The sequence below is a fragment of the Cibotium barometz genome, chromosome 56 (assembly GCF_041138505.1).
Source record: "Cibotium barometz isolate CiBa-2024 chromosome 56, ASM4113850v1, whole genome shotgun sequence".
Lineage (NCBI taxonomy): Eukaryota > Viridiplantae > Streptophyta > Polypodiopsida > Cyatheales > Cibotiaceae > Cibotium > Cibotium barometz.
Window position 1 is genome coordinate 19,744,149 of NC_141101.1, and position 19,811 is coordinate 19,763,959.

General features: G+C 39.0%; 1 protein-coding gene across 2 annotated transcripts; it reads right to left on the minus strand.

Moving 5' to 3' along the window:
• Positions 1-1,022: 1,022 nt before the first annotated feature.
• On the minus strand, positions 1,023-7,004 carry LOC147607000 (putative protein phosphatase 2C 46). Of its 2 annotated transcripts, XM_086791154.1 has the most exons (5): positions 6,299-7,004; positions 3,393-3,760; positions 1,935-2,171; positions 1,706-1,767; positions 1,023-1,598 (listed from the first exon to the last, which is right to left on the minus strand). In XM_086791154.1, exons 1-5 carry the CDS (start codon positions 6,576-6,578, stop codon positions 1,574-1,576), a joined length of 972 nt encoding a protein of 323 aa, XP_086647280.1. In that variant the 5' UTR covers positions 6,579-7,004; the 3' UTR covers positions 1,023-1,573. The 2 variants fall into 2 exon arrangements, with proteins under 2 accessions (XP_086647280.1, XP_086647279.1); XM_086791153.1 differs by having other exon boundaries at positions 1,023-1,767; positions 6,299-7,001.
• Between the last annotated feature and the right edge of the window lie 12,807 nt (positions 7,005-19,811).

A 19,811-nucleotide genomic window follows, 5' to 3' on the forward strand; every position in this document is an offset into this window, starting at 1 on the left:
GATCTTATTTTCATTTCGACTGCATACTATACATAGTTAAGTCTTTAACTACTGGTGTCAACTGTAATATTACTCTCCTGATCTACTCTTACTAACCTGGCCAATCATGTAGAAGCAACAAGTCACAAGTATGAATCTATTGTCATCAATTCAAGGATATTTTGCAGAACAAGTCAATAATGAACACGCACACACCTTCCTTTAACATCCACCAATTAGTCTTAAGATATACGACGATTTAGGATCTACCGAAACCATCCAATAAACTCCTTTTCTTTTGTCAGCAGTAAATTTGCTGGCTAGCAAATCTCAGACCTGACATGCAGGCCTTTCCACTCAATCATGTAATCATGGTAGGGGCAATAAGGAAGTAAGATGCTAACATTCATTGAGCAAACCAATCTAGTAAGCAGACCAATCTATGGTTAATGTGAAAATAATCTATTCCGCACATAGCAAAGCAATGGAAATCGCTTTCCTCCCAACAGGAATTTGAAGGCCAGATGTCTGAGCGAGCGTTCACACAGATCAATGTTAGTGGGGTGAAAGTGCATATAACCATCAACCATATGCTTGTGCATTTCTTTAAGAGCGTTGACATGTGGGTGTCCAAAATGGCACCGAAGTGTCTCTAGCTGTGATGTGGGTGAATTCAGAGCTTGGGCAGGGACCAAGAAAACACCTAGGGCTAGAATGATAGCACATCATATCAAGTAATGAGCCAAGGTGTTACAAGCTCAACAATGGCATCATCAATGGGGGGGTGCATGAAGACGGTGATGGTTGGCCACCTGAGCTTCATGTACTCCATCATCCATATCACCTTATAGATTGCTCAACGTAGTCACTTCATCACATCAAAGGATGTCATCTGCATCAAAGAGCTCTATTCTTTACACAAGGAGTCCTGGCTTTTTAAGAAGTACCACCTCTAAGAGGCACATCAAAGACCCATGTTGTTACCGGACTTATGTTGATACCCAAACCACCAAATGCTTACGAAAGGTAATTGATGCTCCTACTTAAAGCGAAAAGGTTCTCTTTATATTTAAAAAGGCTGTGAAGTTAACAAAATCCCTGCCAAAATGGGATGATTTAGTATGCAGCTCCTACCTCTTCAGGCAAGGCCAACATCATGAGGCAAAGGTGAAGCATGCCCCCACTGTCTTTTCAGCGAAAATATTCAACCACTGTATAGAATCATACAAATTACGCTTATAAAAAAAATACAGGATGAGGCCATGCCGAAGTAGCCTTTGATGAGAATCCTCAAATGAATATAACCTTTGCAGAGAATCAGTCATAGCCTTTGCAGTGGGTTGGTTAATGCATGCAGAGGGTTGGTTGATGCATGCAAATTCTCTACCCACTTATCTGCCTGCCATGCAGCACCACTAGAACTTCAAACTTGGCAATCCAGTAGGACTCCCTGCATCACACCTAACAAAATCAACTGCCAAACCAGCATCACATACATGATGCATTTCAGAAAATGTACTAGTAGGCAGCTCGTCATGCTTCGGAAACTCTAGGAGTACCGCTTGTGTCTTGCAGAACGGAATGACTGTCAACTCTAACAAGAGCTCCTGCACCATTTCCTGAACCATGGCCCATGAGTTCATGATCAAGGAACACAACAATAACAGTGATGTCATCATGAAAGTGGCGCCTGATGCCTCTTTCAATCCTTTTCAAATCACTGTACCTCATTTCCCGCTTCTTGGCAGCCCCTTCCAATGCAACTCTTATTAGCCTTCTTGCTATTCCCTGCATGCATTAAATGATTCTCTCTCTCTCTCTCTCTCTCTCTCTCTCTCTCTCTCTCTCTCTCTCTCAACATAAATTGTATAAAACTACATGAAATGCACCAATCATAATTAGTCCTGGCCCTTAGAAACTCATCAAAACAACAGCAATGAGCTTGAGAAACCTACCCTGTGTGGATGATTGTTCACAATTTCAACTGCCTCTTCATTGCTGATATGTTCCCAGAGACCATCAGATGCAAAAATCAGAAATCGGTCCTGAGGCTGAAGCTTGTGCACACATACGGCAGGTTCTGCTGTAAGAACAGGTCGCAGAAGAGGCTCTGAAAGGCGGAATTGGGCACAGAGTGGCTCTCTGTTGAATTCCTGCTTCTTCAAGTACAAATCACCAATAGATCTTGAAACCTGCATAGAGAGGATCCAACCCTTGCATCACTGCTCTGAAAACAAAACTGACAGTAAAGACTATATACTTGAAGTGATAAACTCCTGCAAATTTCAAATCAGTCTTGCAGTTAATTCTATGGGAAAGGCCTGGCAAACGTGGTTGCTGACCAGTAACTTTGAGTCCCCTTCTCTGATTCTTTGAAAGAAGAAGATGCTTGATCCACATCTCTGTAGGTATGGATGACACGAAAAGTTAACTTCCAACTCTAATCCTAGATATAGCATGTTTTCTGAGCCCCCAAGCCTATCTATATCTATACATATGACTCATGAGGCTTGTGCCTTCTATTTTCTGTTAAAAAGTACCCATAAATGTACTCATTTCTCTGCACAACAAGAGAAGGAAACCATCAAACTCCTTTTTTGCATCTCATACCCAAACCTCTCTCCCCCTGGCATCTTATGTTCCAGACGATAACACCAACTTAGTTCTTTGGCTGCAAACCATGTTTCGTTTCCTTCTAACAAACATTGCCATTTTGATGCTTCAAATAACATCATCCAGAGGTGCCTAGAAAGAATGCAGGAGTTTCCAAAGAGTAAATGGTCAACATAACATGAATGCAGGATTCATATCTGCACAGAGCACTGGAGACCAAGACTGCATTCCAAACTGCCCACCTCTTTTCACACCGGCCAGATAAAGCAAGGTTAAACCCTCTAAACAAATATTAGAGCCAGTTGGTGCCAAATCACACATGCAAAAAACGAACTCTGACGTTTTCTTCACACCAAAAGAGCGCCCTAACATTTGTTCCTCCAAGTATACACCACCAATCAACCTGGAAACCTGCATATAGATATGCGGAAGCACACATCACTACTGTCCATGCCTACACTTCATTTGGCATGCTCCTGCATACTCCAAATCAACCTTGCAAGCAACAATTTTAAGGCATAGAAGAGCTCCAAAGTCAGACTTATTCACTTGATAGCATAAATCTCTAGGGATCCTTTGGTAGCCCATCTAGAAGAATAAAAGCCTGGCAGATAAACAGCAGCACGCTGATTAACTGCTGCTGGCTTTTACCAGCGGCCATTTGGGTCCCACTTCCAAGCATGGCAATCCTTGACCCACACCATAAACAGCTATACACACAACCTGCTAGCATGTTTTTTACTGCATCTCCAAAAGCACATTACTTTTCAGTATAACCTCTCAAATGTTTAAGAAATTACTTGTATGATGCCCTTGACACGCCAGATTCCACGCTTCTGCAGAACAATTCGTGAATCATCAGGATGTAGAGCTTTAAGTTCTTGCCGGACAGCCTCAATACCTGCATTGTGCTCAGTTGTCAACTGCACAGGCGAAATTGCCCCAGTTGTTCTAAATATGCTTCCCAGAATAGCCCTGGAGTCTCCAGCATTGGCAATGTAAACTGTCCCATCACATATGACCCCCACCAAACAGCAAGATCCTACTGCAGCAATCTGTGGTGACGTTGGCCATGCCTCTACAACTAACGACTCAAAGCCTTCCTCTGTAGCACTGAAGGCCATCTGAAGAACATCCACAGACATCCCTCCCTCTTCGGATGCAAACCCTGTCACACAACTTCACATCAGAAGATCCAAAAAAGTACTTTCAAATGGATCCCTCAGATGTCCATACATGAAATTCAACTTACATTACACCTTGTGCCAAAATTTTGCATGGATCAAGACTAAGCTATGGTGGACCAAAACATATTCTTAACAAACGGATTGTATAAGCAATACCAGGAACAAAGAAATATAATTTGCACAAGGTAATTGCAAGAGAATGATTAAAAAATATGCCCTACGCACACTCGTATTGTGCAAGAGAATGATTAAAAAATATGCTCTACACACTGGTATTTGCTTTACATGGGGCCTCTTAAAAATATGCCAGAAGTGCACTCCTAAATTCACTCCTCAGAATCTTCTATAATCACTCCACCTTCCTACAAAATCTCCACCTCAACATGAGGTGTTACCTTTTGCATCATGATTTTTGTTCTTTTGCCCATTTGATTTTACTTCAATCATTACCCTTTACATTTATGAAAACCTTTTTGACCAACCACTTAGCTATAATATCTTGTTTTTTAACAACCCCCCTTAATTATGAATTGGGGGTTACATTCAAGTTTGACCATGCTGCATGCCTATGAATGACCATTGGAGCTTGTTCAAAGATGGCATGCTGTGTCCACCTGCAAGACTCTTGAACACGTCGCCAAGACCTCGAGAGACAAGGGACCCTTGATGTCCCCTTAAATGTCAGCACCATGCCTATTCATCATTGGTTTGCTGCAGAGCTTACCTCCCCTTGCTCCACTTTGAAGGACTCTGGAGGGCAGCAGGCTCCTACTCCAAATATATTGCATCTGGGCAAAACACATGAATGATTGATTTTGGGTGACAAAACATTTCGGATTATGAGATAATTGGTTTGAGCTTTGGGAACTTGGTTGGATTACAATAATCTTTGCATTTGTTGAAGTTGGGGTGGTTTGCATATGAACTAGATTTGAAATCGCCATGTAAACTACTGTTTTGAAAAAGAGTTTCAGGGGCTTCCAACAAAAAGGAAGTTGCATGTGAATGAATCCTTACGAGAAAGATGACTTTTAAAGGTGGAAAAACAAAAACAGAAGTAGAAGTTGTGGCCCTAAAAAAACTTCCTCCACCACCTTACAGTTGGCACTGTCAACAATGAGCTTGTATTCTTCTCTCTTAAGTTGCGCCTGTAAGCTGACTGAGAGCTGATAAGCAATTCCTTCTTCTTTGTTGAAGATTCTCTCTCTTCGCTCTTCACTGAAGAAGAAATTACTTTCTCACTTTTTCTTTCCCTTGCAGAGATCTGTCAAGCTGCTGTTACTTCTACTTGCCTTTCCTTCTTTTCTTTGTTAGACAAGCTACTGTTCAGAAATCTTCTACAAGACTGTAGTAGAGAGTTGTAGTGAGCTTCTATAAGCTCTATAGCTTTCCTATGCAATACTGTACAGTGGGCTTTTGACAATGCTGATAATTTCTACGATGCCTTCTTTTACCTACTAATTCTCAGTGCTACTGAATAACTAACACATTCCCCTCTCTCTCTCTCTCTCTCTCTCTCTCTCTCTCTCTCTCTGTCTGCCAAAGATAACTAACAATCTAAATTATTAAAGAGAGGAAAACTTAGTTCCTCATCGAGCATATCTCCTACTGGTTATGCAAGAAGCAATGCAATTATAAGAGAGCATCTCGTCACTTTTTGCATCACTTATTTCACATTTTTTGCAAGTTGAAGTCAAGCAATGCATGGTAATTATTTGAAACCTTGTACTAAGGACTCTCTTCCTTGATAACGCAAATAAATGAAAGGAAAAGGCACCTCCACCCTTAAAACTGCTCTCATTGATGAAGGCTCAAAATTGGTAAATGACAGAATGTATGCACTAAAGCCCTAAGGGTGTTTAACACATTTTTCTTAGAAATACAGATGGACGGGGACATGGACAAGGAGGATCCCCTGTCCATAAGTTACGGATGGTGCGAATGACTTGCTGTAAGTATGCTAGAATCCGTTAGGCCTAGCTGTTGTTTAAGCTTAGACCATATTAACCCTGCTTTGCACTTAAATCCGTATACACTATCCATCACTTCTTCCTGGCATACTGGACGCAGACAAAGCATCATCAGATAATGCATAAACAGCAGCTACAGCAGGAGTGGCCAAGCCACACACCTGCAGAAAACTAATCAACCACCCTCTCTGATAAGACCATGTGCAACCAGCACCACTTGCACAGAACAAGGTTGCTCTAGCTTCTGGGGCCACATTGTCTTTACGTAAATGATGTGCTCTATAACCAGGCTGATAAGGGTGTCGATGCCCTAATTTGTGATGTTTAGTCAGAGATTTGCGAATACAAACGTTAACACACCTACCCGCGCAGGAAAAGGTAGAGCAAAAACAAACAATCTACAGGCTTTTCCATGAGAGAAAGAAGGATCACATCAGGCATGGCTATTTTGACCTTCCATAACAACCCAGAACCATCAATTTGCAAGCAATTATCAGCTTAAACCCAGCTAATTGGCCACTAAACCAGTACGAAACACGTGCTTCTTACTTGTGATATGTGGAAACATCGTCTGGCTGATGAATCTGGAGACCTCAGGGCCGCCATGGCCATCGTAGACGCCAATGAAAGTGCCGAAAGGGCCTGATTCAACCTGGCCCTGATCTTCAAGCAGCTGGTTGGCCTGCACTATGGCCATGGAGAACTTACCGTAAGCATGGCACCCGATGTCCTCATATGAAAGCAGGGCATCCTCATGGTCACCCACGTCTGTGATCCGCTGCACAGACCCCAAGCAGGAGGTCAGTAGATTCGTAAACCGTGATGGCATCCCTCATCTCATCCAAAACCCAACCCTGTTTCAAAACCCTAACACTAAAGCTAATGCCAAGCCCTAAACCTAACCCTAGCCTTCTTCTCACAATCTGCCATCGCAAAAATCCGGCACAAGGCCTTGGTCGGTGAACATGGCTGCTGAAGCTATTCACAATCTGGTCGAACGGCGATGGTCCAGAATGCAATCTAATGCGAGAATAACTGGCCGTGGTCTGGCAGCGAGGGCTGGGATGGGAGGGCAGCTGTGGTTTGAGCTTCAGATTAAACTAGCACAGAGCCATGGCAAGGGCATAGCAAAGCGAAGAGAGCAAAACCATGGACGATCAGCACCTCAACTACACAGAACTAGCGAAGAAGAAGAAGAATCGGTATCGCCAGCATTTTTTTGCCGGCAGGTTTGCTTGTAGTAATTTTTCAATAAATCCATACACTATAGCCTTAGTCATTCATTATTACTAATTTCTCTAGCATGGGTGACCTAGTTGATGCTCATTACCATGTAATCACTCAATCTTTTATAAACACTAATCCATCATAAGCTTCTAGGCTTAATGGATCACAACTACACCTGCAAGTAATGCTCATCACCATGACACTAATCAATCATAAGCTTCTAGGCTTAATGGATCACAACTGCACCTACTAGTCGATAGTGGTGTGATCTATTGGGTAACCTCTATCCATCTCTAATACAAATCTTGATATAGACTTCTCTGTGCTTCAAAGACCCGTCAATTGGCAGTTCAACGACATTGTAATCAAAAGATTGGTCTTAATCTTTGATGAATCTAGCCCGTAAAGTGCACTAAGGTAATGTGTAGAGCTCTAATGGCTAAGCTGATAGGTACATTCAAGTAATAGCTAATGAGTACATTGAAGTAGCTTCTAAAAGTGTTTTTAGTCACTTATCTAAAAGTTCAGTAGATTAATAGCTTCATGGTAGCATAGCCTATAGATGTTGAGTGTAGATATAAACTGATATAACATTGTTGTTTGTCATGAGAACCCTACCTACATGTTTCGATATCAAACCCATGTTGTCAACTTGAAAGGGAATTGCATTCATACTAAAACCAATCATTACTAATCCCTCAACTTAATAGGTAATTATGAATTAAAATAATAATCTACTTTGATGTTAAGTGATAGTATTGTTTTAAAAATATCAAAACGTAAAGTCAATCTCTAATCAAATATGTCCATAAGGTTATATTCTTGGAAAATTTGTTATATCACAATCATCCCTATGCTCAGGGGTTTATGCAAGGGTCATCAATGTTACTCTCACTTTCTTCAACCACTTCATTTTGCTCCTATTTATGCAAGAGATATTCTCAATAAATCAAATAAATGCTTACTTAAATTATCCTAACAAATCATACTAGTTGTTTATTTTTTAGGCATCCATGAAATCTTCATAAATAATAATCGTAAAAATCACCTAAAGAATCATCTCTTCATTATGTATAAAATGATGCTTCATATAAATAACAATCACCCCTATGGGCTCATGCACCCATGTTCTCTCAAAACATTGCTCAATGCATGTGCCGGTGGCCCTTAATCTATATGTGTCTCCCACCACTTCTCGAGTGAGAAACTTGTCACAAGTTGTGTTGTTTAAAAATATTAGCCATTCATGTACCCGGGTTAGCATCAAATATCGTACTACATATATCCTACTAGGGCCAATTTTGTAAAGTTGACATATGGATAAAATTGGTCCCCCTCTAAGAGAGAGAGACATGTATAAGAAGGCATCTAGTGATGGTGGTTTGCAAGAGGATATGGGCCCTGCAACATCTTAGCTATGCAAGTGGCACTAAAGCAACATTATGAGAACTAAAAGTGGGCCCTTTAGTACTTTGTCAAGCCCTTAAAGTTTTCTTGATCCATTAAAATAACAAGTTTTGTGACTCCCTAGACCCGAGAATGAAAGAGAAGACCACCTTATTAGGGCAAAGGGGCCAATACAGAATAACATCTACCCCGAGAATGAAAGAGAAAACCTTATTGGGGAAAAGGGGCTAACACATAATAACATCTACCCCCCTTCATTATCTAGCCCATGCTCCTCATAGACTCCAATATTACAACAAGTTTGTCGAGGCATAGAATAAAGTTGGTCAAAACCTCATAATAAGAGTGGTTCTTTGTTGTGATGAATTTCTTCCCTCTTCTATGACAATATTTGGTAGTTGTATTTTCATGGTTATAAGTATTATTTTTCATTTCCTATAATGTATATACTTCCAAACATGCAAGATAAATGGTAGCAAGGAAATTGTACATTGTTTTATGATTGAGTAAATTAAACCCTTCCACTAACAATTTGTAGGGTATCACTAAGTTGGTCCCTCTACCCTAGAGAATGTGTATTCCTCTCTAAGGATCTATAAATATTTGATGTTATCAACTAACCTACAATGAGTTTACATAATCCTTCATCAACATCTAATTGGTTAACATTGTGTTCATTGATCCCTTTCTTTTCTATCTCCTTGATTAACCATATTTATCATACGCTACCTTATATATCATGCCACATCATAATACTCCAACAAGCTCTATTTTTAAAAAAAAATTCTGAGTGTATCCGAGTGTTTTTTAGAGCCTCTCTCTCTCTCTCTCTCTCTCTCTCTCTCTCTCTCTCTCTCTCTCTCTCTCTCTCTCTCTCACACACACACACACACACACCCATACACACACGCACACACATTAAGTGTACCACAAGTATAAACTAAGTGCATTTCTTGTACAACTTGTATTTTGTGTACCTTTTCCTCTTTTAATATTGAAGATATACATCTCCTTTAACTTTTTCAAATGAAATGTGTTTTATTTATTCCAAGTCTCCTCATAAGAAATTTTAAAGGCTTTGAAAGCACCAGTGTCTTTTTCTCACACATGACATGCAAAAAACACTCTCTCACATAATAATAATAATAATATGACGTGCTAAAAATAATATGAGTCATAGCTTCATAATATTATTATTATCTCAAGTCTAAGATTCGATTTTAAGTGCACATCAACGTGAATATTATAAGTGAACTATAGTTCTTTTTCTGTTTGAAAAGTCTCTTTCAATTTGAAAGGTGCACTTATTTAGACAAAAACAAAAAATGAAAAAGACATAAAATTTTTTAATTTACATACATGTAGTTAGCTATACTTTGTCTCATTGTATCCTCCTTTTTGGTATTCAATCTTGAGTTTGGTTTCTAAAATCCTAAGTATTCTTTTGTTTTGAAAAGTCACAACTAGATCTTACAATCTTCATCTATTGTCCCCTTTATTATGTCTAGTAGATGGGCATAATTGTGGAGTAAAAGAAACCACTTGAAAGTACAAATAAAAAAGTATATCCGATTTTACGTAGAAATAATAATTTTGTATATGTGTGTTTAAGGTGAAAACTTACCTAGCCTTGTTGAAACATGTCATTTGGAGATTTGCCTTGGAGCCACAAAATACATCTTCTTGCCAATTGTGGGTGTGCTAGCTCATCGTCTAAATCCTTAATCCATTACCATGGGGTGTGGGAAAAGAGCTTGACCACCTAGATAAAGGCAAGAAGAAGATTCCCACACTATGGATCAATCTCACAAGACGTGTGGAAAAGAAAGGGGAAGATCATATGAGAGAGAGAAGTCATGAGAGAGAGATCCTACAACCATTCCTACTCATGAGAGAGAGATCATACAACCATTTCTACCCAAGCATGCATTTATCTAGCTATGTAACCTGATTCAAAAGAACACAAGAAAGAGAGTAGAAGAGAGAAGAGGGAAGAGAGCTCAAAAGTACTCTATTGCAAGGGGAATTATTGTGTATTACTTAACGGCTTGCCTTATACAAGTGACTAGTGTTCACACTTAGCCGACCATTCCTACCCAAGCATGCATTTATCTAGCTATGCAACCTGATTCAAAAGAATAGTACAAGAAAGAGAGTAGAGAGAAGAGGTACAAGAGCTCACAAGTACTCTATTTCAAGGGGAGTTATTGTGTATTGCTTAATTTCTTACCCTATATACAAGTGGGCAGTGTTACACTTCGCTGCTGACCATGACTAAAAAATAGTCCATGGCAACTATGTCTAACCCAAAGCAAATATGTTTGTCCCTATATGCAAGTGGCTAGTGTTCACACTTAGCCAACCATGACTAAAAAATAACCCATGGCAACTATGTCTAACCCAAAGCAAATATGTTTGTCCCTATATGCAAGTGGCTAGTGTTCACACTTAGCCAACCATGACTAAAAAATAACCCATGGCAACTATGTCTAGCCCTAAGCAAGTATATACATGAAGTCATAAACTTCTCATTTGGTGTTAAGCAGAGAGTAAGATCGCTTCATATATTCTAGCACCATCTTATTAAAGTTAGGCTTCTGCTATAGAAAAGTAAGATGGTGAAGCACTAATAAAATTAGGACAAGCAATACTATCTTAATAAAGTTAGGCTTTTGCTATAGAAAAGTAAGATGGTGAAGTGCTAATAAAATTAGGACAAGCAATACTATGTTAACTGGAGTGGTTAACATAGCACCATTCCAAAAGGTAATCTCATTCTCACTTCATCAAGCTCAAGTGGTGAAGATGATACCAAATCAAAGATGTATGGATAGTCCATGAGGTATTCAGTGAAGTTGCCTTGCAAGGTTAAGTCGACAAGGGACCAATCCACAATATGCATCACAGCTTAGTGGGGATAAACTTTGGATGGACCAAGAAGGATTTTTTTTAGGTAACATGTGGGTATTTATCGTTGAAGTGTAGCCACATCTCCTATTGTTGTAAGTGGCTTGGACCCTTCGAAGTAAGGAACTTTATTGAAGGGCTACTTGCCTTTCATTTTTCAAACTTACACTAGGACCACTTGTGATTGATTGGCATATACATAGGGTGGTTCTTCTCGAGAGCTTCTTGGCATATCAACATACTCTACCTACATCTCATGGGGCTATTGTAGAGATTGGTATGGGTGGTTCGACAATGGAGATCTTTTGATGTAGAGGCTTTTCATTTCAATCGAGAGCTTTTAGTGTAGAGAAGTTTTGATTCAATGGTTGGTATGGAAAAGAAGAGGGCAACGAAGAGGACAAGGATGTTGCATTCTTGAAGATATGGGAGGTTCCTACACACTTAGAGGGAATCCATGGGCAATGTGGGTCATACCATAGACTAGGCTTGTGCCCACCATGGCCCCCCATCTCGAGATGACTTATGGAAACTTAATATTGATAACACATTGCAATAAAAATTCATAGTCAGCAAAGAGCTCATCTCCTACCTTGAGGTTACATATAGATTTAACATAAACATATTCATATTCAAGGTGTGAGTTTGTTTATGCCAAGGTTGCAAAGATAGAGAAAACACATATCTCATATTCCCTTTCTCACTGAAACCCCTACAACTATTTATGTAGCCCTGCACATTTCAATCTTGAATATACCACCCATAATATATACTTGATCCTCTTTGATGTTAACTGTTGGATCGTCAAGAATGTAGTACCTTCTTGATCTAGGGTGCATGGAACACAACAAATTCTAGTCATCATGAAGAAATTTAGATCCATATTAGTGCAACAAAGCTCGGCCAAGAGGAATACTTGATTGTATGATTAGCTCTTGATCAGAACGCACAATTGTCGAGCTCTTAACCATGAAGGCAACCTCATTAATGTAAAAGACTTTACCATTTTGGATTGGCCAATGAGGTGGTTGTAAATGGTCGCCACCACTACTATCATAAATGCAATGTGGAGAAACAAATACCCTTACCACACTAAAAACAACAAAAAAATCATGAGCATTAGTGTTTGTGCTAGGCTAAATAATACAAACAAACACAATTAGTGTTTGTACTTGTGGTATGCTTAGAGTTGTGATATGAAACCCTTAGCTGTAGCTAAGGTGATGAACCTTTTCTTATAACCTAGCTGTTTGGCATAGTGTATTGCAATCATTTGATTTAGTTTTGACACTGGTGGTATGTTTTTCAATATATTTGATTGTGCAGTACTTAGAGTCGATGGAGGGGAGTGTATTATTCTTGAAAATGTAACTTCATAAACACATGTTGCAAGTTTAATAACACCTTGGCATGAATTGATTACGTCATTTTCATTACATATGTTGAGGCTACATATCCCTTGGATTTATCCTTGTACATCTCCTTTCACTCTATAATCACGTGTTGAAAGTATTCATACAAGGTATGTCCTTGTTGAAAGTATTCATACAAGGTATGTCCTTGTTGGAAAAGCAATCGCCCATATCTTTCAAAAAAAATCATTGAACGGATGTCATTAGCCATATCCAAATGGAACAAGTATATTCATATAAGTCTTCCAGTGTTGTCATATGCATCAATGTTAAATTTTGTGGAAAGTTACAATCTCTGGTGGACTTTCACATCCTTTGTATGAACTATCATCAATGAGAAATGTCCTTGTTACATAGCATTGTGTATTACATTGGTACCAAACCTTTTTGAGTGGTTTGAACATGGCCTCCACACCCATCTTTTCTGGCTTAAATATCTTCTCACGATCACACACATAACACTCCTCCTATCCCCACACAATAAAAAATGATAATTATCTCCTTAAATGCAATTCTAAAGTTTTCATCATATGCACAACATTTTTGTACAAAGCCATGGACCATATCCCAACATGGAACTTTATGAATAGATTGGCTAAAAACTCTTTGCTTCCTAGACAAAGTACAATCCATTGTTTCCCATAATGTAAGCTTATATGCTTATTTGACTTTGTGAAGTAACATTCTAGATAACAATAATGCATTAAAATCTAGTATTACATACATTTGGCCTGAAACATCCCTTGTATCCAATCCTATGTCATCATTATCTTCATTAACACATATTTGATATCTTTTATCTATTAAAAAATAGGAGGAAAAACATTTTGTCAATCGACCAAAACTCAATTAAAAAATCACAAACACATAGAATTGCTATCAAATATTGGATATATTTTCATTCCATAAAATTAAATTTGGCAATATGATCAATTATTCACATATTGTGGATGGTTCGAATGTTGGATTTGGTTAGTTATCTAAATCTCACTAGATGATGCCTTGTGCATGGGTATTTGGAGGGGGGGGGAAGAAAAGGCATTCAATCAATTGACCAAAACTCAATTAGGAAATCACAAACACATGCTTTCAATACTCTTAAGTACTCGATATATCTTTCAGTACATAAAATTAAATTTGGTCATATAGTTAGTTGTCCATATATATGGATTGAATGTTGGATTTGGTCAATTGTCCAAATCTCACTAGATGACAGTAAACATATTGTGCATGGTGTTATTGGCTAGATTCGATTACTTGTCCAAATCTATGTTAAGGGTGGATAATGCTAGTGGCTAAATCTTATAGATGGATGTGAATTTCTAGATTTGGTCATTCATTCAAATCCATGTCACGGGTGTTAATGCTATGGATTTGGCCAACTGTCCGAATGTATAACTATAAACTTTATATGGTCTTATTGACGTATCCAAACGATCAACTATATGTGAGGGTTAAATTTGGATAAATCTTTGTTTGGGGTGTCCACCATCAAAAAATCAAAAACATATGGTCTAATTAATCTAATGAACATGGCATATATTTCTTTTTATAATAATGAACAAATTACGATGTAGTCACTTTGTCATTATGAACAAATTATGATGCATCAAGTTAGCTCAACAATAGTGTCTTTGAATTTGACAAAATGAAATAGAAGTTCTTCAACCAAGTCAAGATTATAAGTAACATACATACATATCTAACTAATGATATTCATAGAGCATTCACTTACATATCATAATGGAAAAAACTGTTTGATCAATAAAATGAGAACTAAGTGTGCTTTTTAAACACCTATTGGTCTGGCTCTTCAGGAAGAAGTTAATCAACAAAGTCTAACATTGTCCCTTCATGCTCCTTTGTAAGTATAACTATATGCTCTAGTTTGGGGCCTTCTATCAGAAGCTTCTCATTTGTAAACATAGAATTCTCTTCTTGCTTTGTGATTCTACCCTAAGATTCCCCTCAACAAAGCTTAAACACATTGATTCGATCTCACGTAATTCTTATCAACTTGGAACCATTGCCCACTGTCTTCTATTTGTTTGCAAGAGCCATATCTTCTACCTTTAGTAATAGTCCGTGTTCACTAACTTGCTCTTCATGTGCATCTGTGTCACCACTATCACTATTGTCAGTAGTATCCAAAATATATGGTCTATGCTCCAAATCTTGGTAGCGATGACTGTCCATGAATTCCTTCTCTTTTCTCACTAATACATGCGCTAAAAAAGTATTGATTGATCCATCCACATGATCTATATTAAGAGGATTAATATCCACTCTACCAATTGCTAGCTTGTATTTCCGAGTTACCTTTTCTAAAGCACTCTCCAACTTACAAGTTGCTTGAATGTTACAAATTGATTCCAGTAGTGGGTTGTCTCCCACCCTTATTGACATCACTACTAAGCTTAGTATGATGGGGTAGTGATCCATCTCTATATGCATCCATAATCCTCATCCACATCTTAAACATGTCATCTGGGTATATTATTATGTATGCATCCTTGGTTTCAATGTTAACACCAAATGCAACTCATGCTAGCTTCATAAATTGTTGCACAACATTCTCAACATTAACCAATGTTACGAACTACTTTATCAATGGCAACCAAGAATATATGAAGGTATTTCTGAAAATACCAAATTTTTAAAGGTTGATAATTACTCACATCCCATTCTACATGTTATTCACTTCCCTTTGCAACTCCTTGGTGAGGCTTTGCAGGTCTTTTGAATGCAATCAATTGATCCCTTACTTGCTTTAGATTATCATTATATGGAGTCTGCTGTATTATATTTTGAGATTCTAGGTTTGCCATTCAAGACAACTCCACAATTTGCTTTGGAGGGCAATTTGGCTTTATCCTCGCCACCCTTTCCATATAATACGTCTTTCTTTGATTCATGACTTCATCAACGCACTCTTTGTGAAAACCCTAGCTGCATAAATGAAGTGTGACCATAAAGTATCCAATACTTGTATTTATGAAGACAGTCTCTCCTCACCATCTCCAAAGTTCTATAGTGGCCTCATCAAAAGGCATTAAATCAGTGCATGATACAGGTGGTCTAATATTCAATCCAAAGTTGAGAGCTAATTTTTTGACATACTTTTTACTCAATTTTTTGTAGACATATATTGCAAGAGCTTGTACACAATTTCTCACCAGGATGTAGAAAGTCTCTTGTAATCCAAATGGGTAGTGTTGCTCATAAAGTGACCAACCCAGAATGACCTTCACTACTCTTTTTTACAAGCTTCTTCTTTTTCTGATCATAGTCCACCACAATAGCAATATCACCAAATGGAACAATGGCAGAACCTTCGGCTATGTTTGTCACCAAAGTAGATGATGTTTGTGGTTTCTGATTCATTGTTTTTGTTTTACCTCTAGCCTCGTCCTTTGAAAGATTGGCTTAGACCTTGTAAAATCCATCTATGTATTGTTTTGTCATAGGCTTATCATCCTCCCCATCTATACATCAACCCATTGTTAACATAGACTAAGCACCATCGGCCTTCAGCTTTGCATCATCATAATAAAATGCATCCAACAAAACTATGATTTATTGGAGTCTCTAATATTCACATGAATGCATAGAACTCCTTTTTTTCCTACAATCCCCTCAGACAATGCATGTACTACACTAAGCTTTTTGTATGCCTCTTTCTTGGGCTGTAATGTAAACAATTACACATGTTTCATTGGCTTCCCCTCTTGATTATAGAATTCAAGGTACCAAGTACATGCCTTGTCACATCATTAACACCATCAAAAATCTCAAGCCTTTAGCTTCCCTTGGACCTTTTAGTAGCAGTGGATGATGTCTTCCTCTTTGACATTTTGAACCTATTCAAAGTTTAATATCATCAACTTGGTTAGTTTCATAAATTTTGTAGATCTTTATAATTTTTAATCATTTAACTTTTATATAGAAAAAATAATCTATTAATCAAATCATGGATTGAGTTCTCTAGAGGGATGAAGTTAATATATTGGACTTAGTTAAATACTTTAGAGGGATATGAGAGGAAGTGAGCTATGAATTAAACATATATTTGGATAATTGTTCAAATCTATATTGAATGGTTGGTCAAATCTAGTGAGAGGAGCATTAGTAGGCAAGTCCTAATAAGGATTAGCATTAAGAAAGTCTCCAATAGGGATGAGCTCTAGTGAGAAGAGCATTAGTAATAGGAGCATTAGGCAAGTCCTCCAATAGGGGTGAGGTAGGGATTATACGTAGATTTGGACAATTATGGTTGGCCAAAACTATTGTTGAGAAGAGCATTAGGTAAGTCCCTAACAGGAGTGAGCTATGAATTATATATAGATTTGGACAATTGTCCAAATATACATTTATTGGTTGGTCAAATCTAGTGAGAGGAGCATTAGACAAGTTTGTAGTCAAGGTTAGCATTAGGAAATTATCTAATGGGAATGAGGTCTAATCAAAGGAGCATTAGGCAAGTCCCCCATAGAAGTGAGCTATGAATTATCGATAGATTTGGATAATTTTCCAAATCTATATTGAACGGTTGGCCAAATCTATTGAGAAAAGCATTAGGTAAGTCCCCAATAGGAGTAAGCAATGAATGGTTGACCAAATCTAGTCAAAGGACATTAGGCAACCACTGGCTGAGATGGGCAGGGCGGCGAGCAAGAACATCACACAGAGTAGCTCTGAGTGGAGTAGACGTGGCTGGCCGCCGCTGCAATGGTGGCAGGGCAGCCTTCATGGAGAATATTTTTCTTGTCAGATTTTAAAACTTGCAATTTTAAATTTTATAAGGTTTTTTTTCAATATTTACAAGTTTTTTCACTAAAATATAGCTAAAATGCTTAAAATTTTGTTGATTTTTAAAATTACAAAAATAAATTTTATAAGTGAGATTATGAATTTTGCTGGTTCGTTGTAAGAGTTTGCTTTTGCTGGTTCGTTGCAAGGGTTTGCGGGTTTTCTGTGAACATTAGTGTTGTGGTTGAAAAACACTGCAAGACATGCTGACCCTTTCTACACTCGTCTGCTCGCTTCTTCATCTTTGCTTGATGACGGCTACTCTGCAGGATCTGCTTGCTTCTTCATCTTTGCTTGATGACGGCTACTCTGCAGGATCTGCTTGCTTCTTTGTCTTTGCTTGATGACGGCTACTCTGCAGGATCTGCTTGCTTCTTTGTCTTTGCTTGATGGGGCGGCTACACTAGACTCTTCTACCTTTCGACGACGATGACCATTGTCTCCACTGTTTGTTGCGCTTCAAGATTGGTGGTGGTCGTCTGTGTTGCTCTCTCTCCTCTTATCCTCTTCTACAACTCTTGAAGATGGCCTTGTATTGTGCTGGGTGGGTCTAGCAAACCTCTCACCTCACCCCCCCCCATATTGCCACCTCTCCCTTTCGGCTACTTAAGCGTTGGTATGATCATCTTCACCACAACTGCCTTTTTGGTTTTCTGTGCACACCCTGGTTATCTCACAGGCGGATGCTTTATCTAGGAGGTAGCACCAAAGGGTTTATCTTAGGTACGAGTTCATGCCTAGGGGAGCTGTCTTGCCAGGGGGATAAGCTCGGCAGAGGAGTAGGTATATCTTCTTCTCTCGGCATTCATCGGGACAGTGAATGGAGTAATGGTGGGGGCTACCTGTAGATCGCTAGTCAGTTCCTCCACACTCCTTCTTCTCTGCCATCTATCCGAGCTCTCTGACCTCACTGGCCATCGCAGCCAATGCTCTCTTACCTCACCGATCACTCGTCAAGCCGGTGCTCCCCGACCTCGCTCCTGCCATTGTCGGAGCTCCCAACCTCACGTCTACCTTGGGCTAGGCTATTCATGGCTCGCGTATCTCCCTCTCTTTCCCAAGCTGAGCAGAGATCTCCTCAAGTGTTATCTTTCTTTCCCTTTCCTAAGACGAGGGAAATCTTGTTGAGCACTATCTCTCTTACTCAATAAACTCTCGACAATATGGATATTGAGGTACCTGCCCCTGGAGTGGTTTATAACAAATTTAGCACATAGAGAGTGCATAGTAAAAGGAGTGGTCTGACCCTAAGAGCATGAAGTAGCATACTATATAGAGGGTTATTCACGGGAGAGAACGCTCAAGCCTGACAAGATAGAGAGAAGGAGAGGAGAATGCAAGGGTCATGAATACTGGTGTGCACCTTAAGCCACTCTTCGTAGAGTAACTCTCTCTTGTGGAGAGCTAGGGTCCTCAACTTTGTCTCCTTTGTTCACTACAAAAAAGGAGCTTAATAAGTGGGTGGGGAAGAAAGAGAGAGAGAGAGAGAGCGCGCTATGGAAAGCTCAACCTCTAAGTTTCTATGCCACAGTGAGTGAAAGGATGAGAGAGTAGACATGAGAAGAAGAGTAGGAGAAAAGAGCATACAACAACACCAATACTCACCACATAATCCTTAAGCATGCATGCAACAAGAAGAAGAGCAAAAGCATACAAACAACTCAATCATAAGAGCAAGAAGACTCATACTCAATTGTGAGAATGGGATGTGTTTTCTCATTTGTCAAAATGTCTTATATATAATACTCATTTGTACAATGCACGGTTGCCCAACTAATGTCCAAGGGTCCAATAAGCTAGTTTAGGCTAACTTCTTAGCCTAATTATATATCATCGGCATTACACAAATCGTAAGTTGAGTGTTTGACTATCTTGTGACTTTACACAAGTCATAAGCTTGAAGATTTCCCATAATTGTTTTACATGAAGTGCAATGCACATTACAAAAATATGGCTTGAAGAAGTTGGCCGCGTGTGGAGTAATGTTACCCAATGTAGTTAACACACCCCTATTATGTGCACATTATATGTGCATATACTAGGAGGCTAACCTACCCTAGGCATGTGAACATGGGAGCATGGAAACATGCTCTAGTGGGATAAGGGTTAGGTCTAACCTTGGGTTGAGATTAGGGTCGGGCAACCAAGGGTCACACATGGAAATGGAAGATCAAGAGTCACTCTGGAAATAGAAGGTCAAGAGTCACTCTGAAAATAGAAGGTCAAGAGTCACTTTGGAAATTTATGGTCAAGAGTCGCTTGAGAGCTCTTCTATAAATAGGAGCATGGGGCACTCTCAA

What these genes read in the sequence shown, in the direction of transcription:
- LOC147607000 (XM_086791153.1), bottom strand. Translation starts at nt 6,578, where the DNA reads ATGCCATCACGGTTTACGAATCTACTGACCTCCTGCTTGGGGTCTGTG. An exon ending in GATGTTTCCACATATCACAA is followed by an intron (nt 3,761 to 6,298) that starts GTAAGAAGCACG and finishes GTTGTGTGACAG; the next exon opens with GGTTTGCATCCGAAGAGGGA. An exon ending in TGAACAATCATCCACACAGG is followed by an intron (nt 1,768 to 1,934) that starts GTAGGTTTCTCA and finishes TAATGCATGCAG; the next exon opens with GGAATAGCAAGAAGGCTAAT.